This window comes from Micropterus dolomieu, linkage group LG12 (genome assembly GCF_021292245.1).
Source record: "Micropterus dolomieu isolate WLL.071019.BEF.003 ecotype Adirondacks linkage group LG12, ASM2129224v1, whole genome shotgun sequence".
NCBI lineage: Eukaryota > Metazoa > Chordata > Actinopteri > Centrarchiformes > Centrarchidae > Micropterus > Micropterus dolomieu.
Genome location: NC_060161.1, coordinates 23,853,431 through 23,862,469, shown reverse-complemented (window position 1 = coordinate 23,862,469; position 9,039 = coordinate 23,853,431). Strand labels below are relative to the sequence as shown.

Sequence of the window (9,039 nt, the reverse complement as noted above, 5' to 3'; positions counted from 1 at the left end):
GTCATTGGGATTATTGTGCCTGATATTGCAATATGATTTGCGATATTAGAGGGAAAATTCTCCTTTTCATTGAAAACGCAGTAAATGGTAATAGTGCAACTATTTCCTTTTTTTTGGCGGGCATATGTACCAAACAAAGATGTTCTTTTAACTCTAGAATATGAGACCAAGACATCTGCAGCATCACAATATTTCATTTAAAATGGTGATTTTGCTAAGATTTTTATTTTAATTGTTCATCCCCACTATAGGATAAATGAAGGAAAAGGAGTTCTGGCTTGTTGTCTCATTTTACTGGTACAATTAGGACATGCTCTTTGCTATGTAATATTTTGGGGGAACCGTAGCTTCTCCTGCGCGCTTGCAAAGGGAGGGTGAGCGATAACTGCTCAGAGCCAAGAGACTGTCTGCACATAACTACCCCCCTCAATCAAGGTACATTTATAAGGTACATTTCAAGAGGTGGTGTGTTATGGTCTACAGTCTAAATAGAGTACTGTCAAAACAAGTCAGTTTTAAGTTTCATAAAGAGACGAGACCTATCTCATCCTCATCATCAATTCATTATCGCTCAAAGCAAGATGTCAAGGGTCTCAAGCCTTCAATTAATGGCTCGTTCATTCTCACAAACATAAACATGCAGACTCCTTGCTATGGTATTACAGTACAACAAGTGTCAGTGCACGTTTCTACCGGTAGAGGGCTGTAGAGGACTCTGAACGTGACAGTCACCTGACCGTCCTGGACGCGCACAGTGCCCTAAATAGCTGCAGCAACCGCATGTTGACTCGGTCACACTATCAAAATCAAAGGCTTTCTCTGTCTAACAAAATACAACCGCCGCTTAAGCTGGTTGGACAACTGATGGTGATTGTAGCAGGTATTTCACAGTGACACCTTTGAAAGTGGGACATGTGTCCATTCTGGAGTAAATTACATCGTCTCCAGACATGTAAGTATTACCTTTGTCTGCCAGCACTCTCATTGAATCAGGATGGGAGACTGACTGTAATCACACTGCCCACAGAGCCATCCATCCAGTGCATTGCCAAATATAGTCCTGGAATCAACATTGAAAACCTTATCTTTTACACCTAAATTACTTTGAACTGTAGTCTACATATATTTACATTGATGAATTAGTTTTTGATAATCATTTCAGTCATTTTCCAAGCAAAAATGCCAAACATTTCACTGCTTCCAGCTTCTCAAATGTCATGATTTTAAGGTTTTCTTTGTTGTATATGATAGTAAACTGAGTACCTTTGGGTTTTGGACCGTTGGTTGGACAAAACAAGCATTTTTAATAAATCATCTTGGGCTCTGAGAGGTGGTAATGGACATTTTTCACTATTATCATACATTACACAACGAGATATTCATCAGTAATAAAATTATTTTTAGTTGCAGGCTTATTATATATGAATTGGTGTATTTTGCCAAATATTGCAAACACAGAGAGAAGTGGGCATCCTGTGCACATCAGTATAATTCAGTTGGGAGCTGATAAAATCAAGGCATAATGTGAAAGAATTCAAAAATATTCTATTGCAAATACTGTAAACACACAATACTACCAGAGCATACTTGTGTTGCATAAGAGACTGTATGAACTTAATTGTTTTTGACGTTGGCTCTGGAGCCTGTGCGGTGTCACTTGATGACCCGGCAGATTTAGGGCGCTGTGTAAAAAGTAACCCAGGATTATCCCGTCACCATGTTTTAATCTGCTTGATTCTAATCTCCTAATCAATCGCAGGAGAGAAGCGTGTTAAAAAGAGCAGCGCGGTTTGCACTTTGTTCAAGTCATCTGGCTGATTATGGAGGGACGGAGGACAGGGATAGGCAGGCCGAGAGTCTGCATGGTTTTTAATTCCAGCTCACCAGTGAAACCTCTGATTTCACTGATTCTCACACCTTCTCTCAATCTGAGAGGAAGAGCTAACTAGCCAGTGATGTCCGCTTTTCTTTTGTTTGGTGTGAAATGAAAACCAAACTGTCTTGTCTGGTCTGTACATGATCGGCCTTGACTACAATCTACATTATGTTTGAACCTGTATGCACAGGGCGTGAAACAGCGTCACCACCTCTCCTATATTGGCTGCCATTAAAAAACACAACTGCTGACAAATGGGAGCCCAACTGTGATTAAATTTGTCTCACAAACCAGTTTATGACCTATACACCTACCATAATTTATTACAAGTGAAAGTAAATTTTTAAGTAATGGCGCCTTTAAAGAGTGCTCTGCTAATTTAGCATTGCACATAACAGTGTCGGACTCATGGTGGACAGTTAGCCAAAAAGAAGCTTAAAATCAATTAATCTTGACCAAAGATATTGTGTTTTTTTTTATTCCACACTTTCTTTTTCCTTGTTTTAGCCTTCATTACCTACAATGCAACTTGACTGCCGACATTTTGGTTGAAGATTCAAATGTGTTCGGATGCTAGTAGTGGCTAATGTAGCCTCAATTGAACTACAAAGCTTTTCTTATTTAGTATTTAGTTGTACTCCCCCGTAGACAGTCTTTGATGTGTAAAATCAGTGAAGTTCCCCTATGAGCTCTTGCATAGTGAAACTGAAGTGTTGCACATGTAACATTCACTAAGTAGCAAAAGTAGTTTAGGTTTATATCAAAAAGAAATGGTAGCCTATTACCAGCTCAAAGAAATGTTATTTATTCAGTTTACTCTACACAAATGACCTCAGTGTTGTTGAAACTCTAAATATCCTGAGCTGCCTTCATACTACTTCCAAGACTGTACGTGTTAAATGTTTAAACTTGTTATTACTTTATGTTGGAACATAATGGACCTTATGTTTTGCTACACTATTTTATGCTGCGGTGCTAGAATAAAAAACCTATGTAAGTGATGTGAAAGTTGAAGAGAGATCAAATACAAAACCCCATTAGCTATTTGCTTTTGGTTACATCATTACCACATCATTACGACCAGTGGTTATGGACATGCAACCAGCAACAATTTCCAGTTATGCTTTTATAATTTATTCAATTGTGATATTTACAACATCAAAAACCATCCGTGAACATGTCAAGCACATAATGATGTTGCAAGTCCCAGTCACAGCTGTGGTGATCGGCCTGTGGAGAAACATCAAGCTGAGTGCAGTCAGCCGTGCTGTGACGTTTGTGAAGTGATTAGGTCACCTTCTGATTCATATTCAGATTCAGAGATTGTAATTGTAGCCCTGCCTTTGTGATCTGAAGGTGCAAACACTGCACCTGTCTCATGCTGCACTCACTGGCAGCCAGACGCAGGGAGGCCTGCAGCGTGTTTCACAGAAAAGAAAGGGTGTTGCTTCCACTTGGCGATTACAAGATAAACAGAAGTGGAAAAATGCAGGCAGACAAGCATGTTTGTATGTTAATAGATTCTATTATCTCGAAATGCTTGAAACCACATGCACACAACAACTCCTCTCATAATCAGCCCTTTTAAAGTAAGACACACCAATACATTATACTGTGCTACATAATTTATGAAACATATTATAACGATAGAAAAAAAAGCATTATACAAAACAATTAAGACAACTTTCTGTTGAAATAAATACAATATACATTAATATAATAATGACAATAATGTTGATGTAGATGACGTTTATATGATTTTAATGTTTATGTTGATGTAATGTTATGTAAATAATATAATTAAGAACATACATTATTATATGTTTATTTTTTATTGATAATAGCAATAATATACATATAAATTGACAAAACAAAAAGTAAACAATAAAATGTACATAAATAACAGAAACTTATTTCAATTAATATAAACAAATACTAAATTTAAAAAGAAAATCTCAATTCAATTCAGTGAACCTTACAGGTACAACTGGAGGTAAACCATTTCCCCCCTACATGTAGTGCAGGCTATTACATCCTCTCTGTAAAAATAGAAAATGAAAATTAAGATAATATCATCATATATACACAGTTCAGTAAATTTAAGAATAGATTGAACATATGGAAACCTGGGACTTAAAAAACCCCCAGGAACATTTACAGCACAGTGTGGGCCAGCCCCTCTCGCTCTCTCTCTCTCTCGCTCTCTCTCTGGTGCTTTACGTCCTCTGACTGAAGAGGCGTAGCTCGCTGCTTTCTGCTCATTGTGCGACTTCGGCGAGAGAAATTTCCGCTTCCTACACCGATAAACACGACCGAGCAGCACACATCGAGCAGACACGCAGCTGAGGCGCGGGGGGTAGCGGGAGGACACAAACACGGACGCGGGGATTTGGCGCCTGCTTTCGGGTACAAACCCCGACGACTGCCATGGTTTCACTATCGGGCGGCGAATAGCACAAAGGAGTTCAACTTTGCGTTTTGTGCTGAACACGGGAGCGTTTTACGCATTTGCACCACCAGGAGCCTGAAAAATAAGCCAAAGGAAGGAGGAGGAGGCACCAAAAAAGGACAACACACACACACACGGAGAAGAAGCCAGGCTACTACGGGTATTCCTCCTCTCAGCTCCGTCTGAAAGCCCGCTTCCAGCCTCCAGGATGTCGGAGCGAGGAGGGCTCCCGCGGACTGGGGGCGTCCCCTCGCCGCACATGCAGCCCTCCAAGCCGGTCAGCATCACCTCCAACCGGCCGGTCCACATGAACCTGTACGCTACCTGGGAGGTGGACCGCTCCTCACCTAGCTGTGTGCCGAGGTATGTCGGGGGGGGCGGGGGGGGGTAAGGCGAAAAAGAAAGGGGGGTTTATGAAAACCGAGCATGACTTATCATTATGCTGGGTGGAAATGACCCAGTCAGTGTGTTCACACTGGGGAGTTATAAACAGGCAAACACCCATGGGTGCCTGTTTGAAAAGAAAATACCTCATAGCCTATTATAGGCTTGTTGCTGTTAATGCAGTATTAAGGCCACATTAAAGGCAATTATTACAATTTCCTTCGCTCTAACTGGGATATTTAACCCCTCCAGGACACTTGGACGTCCTCAGGTTGACCACCACCAGTCCACCCAAATAATAATTACCTGGTGGATTTTACAGCCCTAATGTTGTAGATGACACACACACAGGCACATCCCATGGTTATCTTTTATACCCCTGTTTGTACAGGAGCAGCTGCAGCCTTTCCCAGACAGACTCAGTTGCCACCCGATCAATGCAGGCGCAGATGTTGATGAAGCATTGGGTTGCAAACTGTCACTGCAGCTACAGAAGGGCATTTTGTTTTCATATACGATACAGCTGTAGCATCAGGCGCTGTGATATATTGGTTTGGAGAAGAAGGGGAGCACAGGAAAGATTCTGTAGGTGACTCTGCGGGCAGGAAAGAATAATTTTTGATTAAATGTGTTGCCTGTTTTCTTGATGTATTGATCACTACAGGCTGTATAAGGCAATGAAGGTTATGTATAGATGTGTATAGGTATGTTCACGTGGGCAATGCAGCAAGGTCACAGTAGGCGAGACACCTTATCCACCTTAGCTTAGGCCCAAACAAAGAAACTCAAGGAGGCGTCTTTGTTTGACTGAAGGGCTCAGCTGCCTGTCTGTAAAGGGATTCAGCTGGCATGTACTGTATGTCACTGCTGCTGGCAGAAACAGATGCACTTGCTCGTGTGACCTGTGATCGTTTCATCTGCATGAAAGGGACACATATTGGCCGTGATGTCCACGTATGTGCTCCAGCCCTATTTATGCTGCCATAGTGATAACCGCAGTTGTGAGTTAGATTCAAGGTCAAAAGTTAACTGTTGTGAGTGAAGTGGCGGTCATGTGATTCACACACGCCACTGAACATACAGTGTGAGAGCCGATGATGGATCTTACAGCAAATCAAACTGTAAAGAGGAATGTAGAAAAGGGAGATCTCAAGATTTCATGTTTGCAGAATTGATACGTTTTTATCTTCTACTTGTGTTGCAGATTTCACCTGTTAAACCTAGCTTGTATATCTGAAACAATCCAAGTTTGCCTTAAATTGTATTGTTTTTCTAGTTAGAAGACTGAACTGCATCGTTCCAGATTCGCTCAGATGTTTAGGTTACTGAAAACAATAAGTGGAAAAAAGCATGCTGGTGAAAGGAGCATACCAAGCTCACCCGCTGACATCTTAATGCTGCTTTCTAAAATGCTTTGGGGCTTTGCTGGGTTAGAAGCAAAGCCTCAAGGGTATGTTTTGCTTCTTAATGTTTTGACTGTGTGTGTGTGCACCATGCGCTTGTGAATAAACGATACACTTCTGTATCTATATTTTGGAACAGCTCGCACTGTTAGCATACATTTTAAATATCCTTCATCCTGACCTTTCTTTTGAGACACGGATTATTACCGTCTTTGTGTTTGAGCGCTAAAGTCCACAGCAGATTGAAAACATTTTGCCATTGTGCTTCGAAATGCGATAGTCGATGTTTTTTTTGGGGGGGGGGGGGTTCAGCAGCCGTCACGGTCCGTCAAATATGTTTGATTTCACTGCAGTTGCAGCAACGGAGGAGAGACTCGCAGAGCCTGAAAAAGGAGGATGGAGAGAGGATGAGACTGGGAGTTGGGAGAAGAAGCGGTGGCACTGTCATCTACATTTAAATTGGATTTCTTACAGAAAAAGGCAGGAGGAAAGCCTTCAGAAAGGGTGATGACTGCTAATCTGTGGCACAGTACTCCAGTGCTGGAATAACCTGCATCTACTATAGAGTGATATTCAGACCTAATGATGTCTTGCAGTCAGCTGAATGTTAACTTCTTGTTGCTTAATCGTTGTTGCTGCAAGAAGGACTCAGAACTTCCCCCCTCTAGCCGAGGTGTCGTTGCTCTAACCTCTTCCTGTCTACCCAAAAATGCCACTTGGTATGCTGTTTATGCAGCGCTGTGGGTTGAATTTGCCCCGGCAGGCACAAACATGCACCGAGCCGCCTGCCCCAAATTCCCAATCTGTAGCGAAACCTGAAAAAATCCTAAGCGTAGAAAAACCAAGGACTGTTTGCTTTGTGTAAGTGTGGTCTTATTTTGGGGTGTAGTAACAGGAAATATTAGATGGTGAGAGCTGATATCACTAGTTTGAGCAGTTATGAGTAAAATTTTATGCGAGTTCACTTCACCATCTTCATGTATGTGCAACCAGGATACCAAGAATATTTGTTTCGAAGGGTACAGAAACACAGTAATCTGAAATCAGTTCCACACTTCCTCCATATCCATCAACTCAGCATGAGTGCCTCTGAGGTCATTTCTGTGTTCAGCCCTTCTGACCTTCTATTCTTTACTAGACAGGAATAAATCATTTCGCTGGCTCCGAACCAGCTCTTTCAGTGGTGTATCGTCAGTGATTCCTCTCTCTACTGTCTCTTCTGGGTTCTGCAGTGTCACTCGCTATCCCCTCCACTCGGTTCATTTGTTCTTCTCCCACACCTCGGGGGGGGTGAAACCTTCTTTTTCCGCAGCTAAATAATCCCATTGATGAATACATTAGCTGCTCCACCAGGCTTGCAGCCTCTCCTCATAAATGGTGAGGCTGTAGTGAATAAACATCGGCAGGGACAGAGCAGTTCCCAGGTGTGTTTATCATTCCTGTCAGGTGGAATGTCGGTGGTCCTGCTAGTGTTCACACCACAAATGGTTTGGATTCCAGCGTGCAGCAGAGTTTAGTTAAGACCTACTCTGCGTCAGGTATTCCGGGAATGGGCCCTGTCGCAGAGCTTCTCGCCTTGCATTATTAAAGGTCTCCTTAAAGAGCTGAGTGGAAAGTCCCACAACTCAGGTCCATAGATGGATGCTGAGTCTATCCTTTTAATGTGGCTCCAAGACACGAGTGAGCAGGGAGAAGCGGAGAGGTTTAATCTTTTTGGTTGGTGACCAGTGTTGGGCAGGTTACATGAAAACTTTAATCAAATGTTCATTACTTATTCACATTTCTCACTGACAAAGCAATTTCACTTTATTATTATATTTTATTTTTCTTATTTTTAACATCACTTTACCAATTACTCAGCTGCAAAAGTAATACGCTACTTTACTTATGTAACTTCACGTTACTCAGACCAATTCTGTTAGAGGGGCCTTTAAACAGCTCCAGATCCTCCACACCCACGCACTGCGTCTTATTTAACACATGCACAAATATAAAAAGTCCACCAAACTCCAAACAAAACTAGGGAACTCCTGAATGCAGGTTTAAATGGGGATAACGGTAGCAAAGCACCGAAGCACATACATGTGAATAAGACAACGTTGGAGTAATGAGGTGCATTTCCCCTCTTTCGGTTGAGGGTAACAGCTTCACCTAGCTATTATGTCTCAGACCAGTCTGTCCACTGACTGTAGAGGAAACAAATTCATATCAACCCTCCATCAAACTGCTAGTGAGGCCGCAAACAAATGCTCCTTTAAATATCAAAGTAACGGATCATTACTAACGCTAGTAACTGTAATGTAATTGCTGAATTGTATTGTAATGCCTTGAAACTACTTCTTACTGAAAAGTATAACACATTACTGTAACATGTTATTAAGTAAAGCTTAGCTGCCTGACACTGCTCGTGACCCCTTGTCACAGGTTGCATATGTCTGCATGTCGGCCAGTTCAACCAAAAATTTAAATTGTTTTATTTGAATAATGTTTAGAAGCACGGGGATGTAAAACATTGCTGCAAATTGCAAGCAAATATAAAGAGAAGGGGAAAAAAATGTAGCAGAAATGTGTTTTTCCATTTTCCCGTTCTATTAATTATCTTGTGACAAATCAGATTTATCTTGCAACCCCCTTGGGCGGGTCCCGACTCCAACATGGGAAACCCCTGCACCGCTGTCTTGAGTTAGATGAGAAGATGGATACCACTGTTATGTCTTTTGGTTATTGAGCTAGAGGCAGGAGGCGAGCATAAAGACTGGAAGCAAGGCAGTGTTTCCCACGGGATTTCAAGAGTCTATGGTGTATTTGTACATTTTAAAGGTAAATGCATTAATTTGGTGCAAAATGAAGAGGCTGTCTATGAAGAACTTTGCCCTCTCGTAAACAATGTTGTGCTCTAGTAAACTATTTGATCATAAACCCATTGT

General features: G+C 41.6%; 1 protein-coding gene across 1 annotated transcript in view; it reads left to right on the top strand.

Moving 5' to 3' along the window:
- Window positions 1-4,533: 4,533 nt before the first annotated feature.
- LOC123979846 (phosphofurin acidic cluster sorting protein 1) overlaps window positions 4,534-9,039 on the top strand; it is a 39,486-nt gene continuing 34,980 nt past the window's right edge. Inside the window, exons 1-2 of the mRNA XM_046063957.1 lie at window positions 4,534-4,688; window positions 5,101-5,176. Of these exons, the coding sequence (XP_045919913.1) occupies window positions 4,534-4,688; window positions 5,101-5,176 (231 nt within the window). The remainder of the gene's footprint in view (window positions 4,689-5,100; window positions 5,177-9,039) is intronic.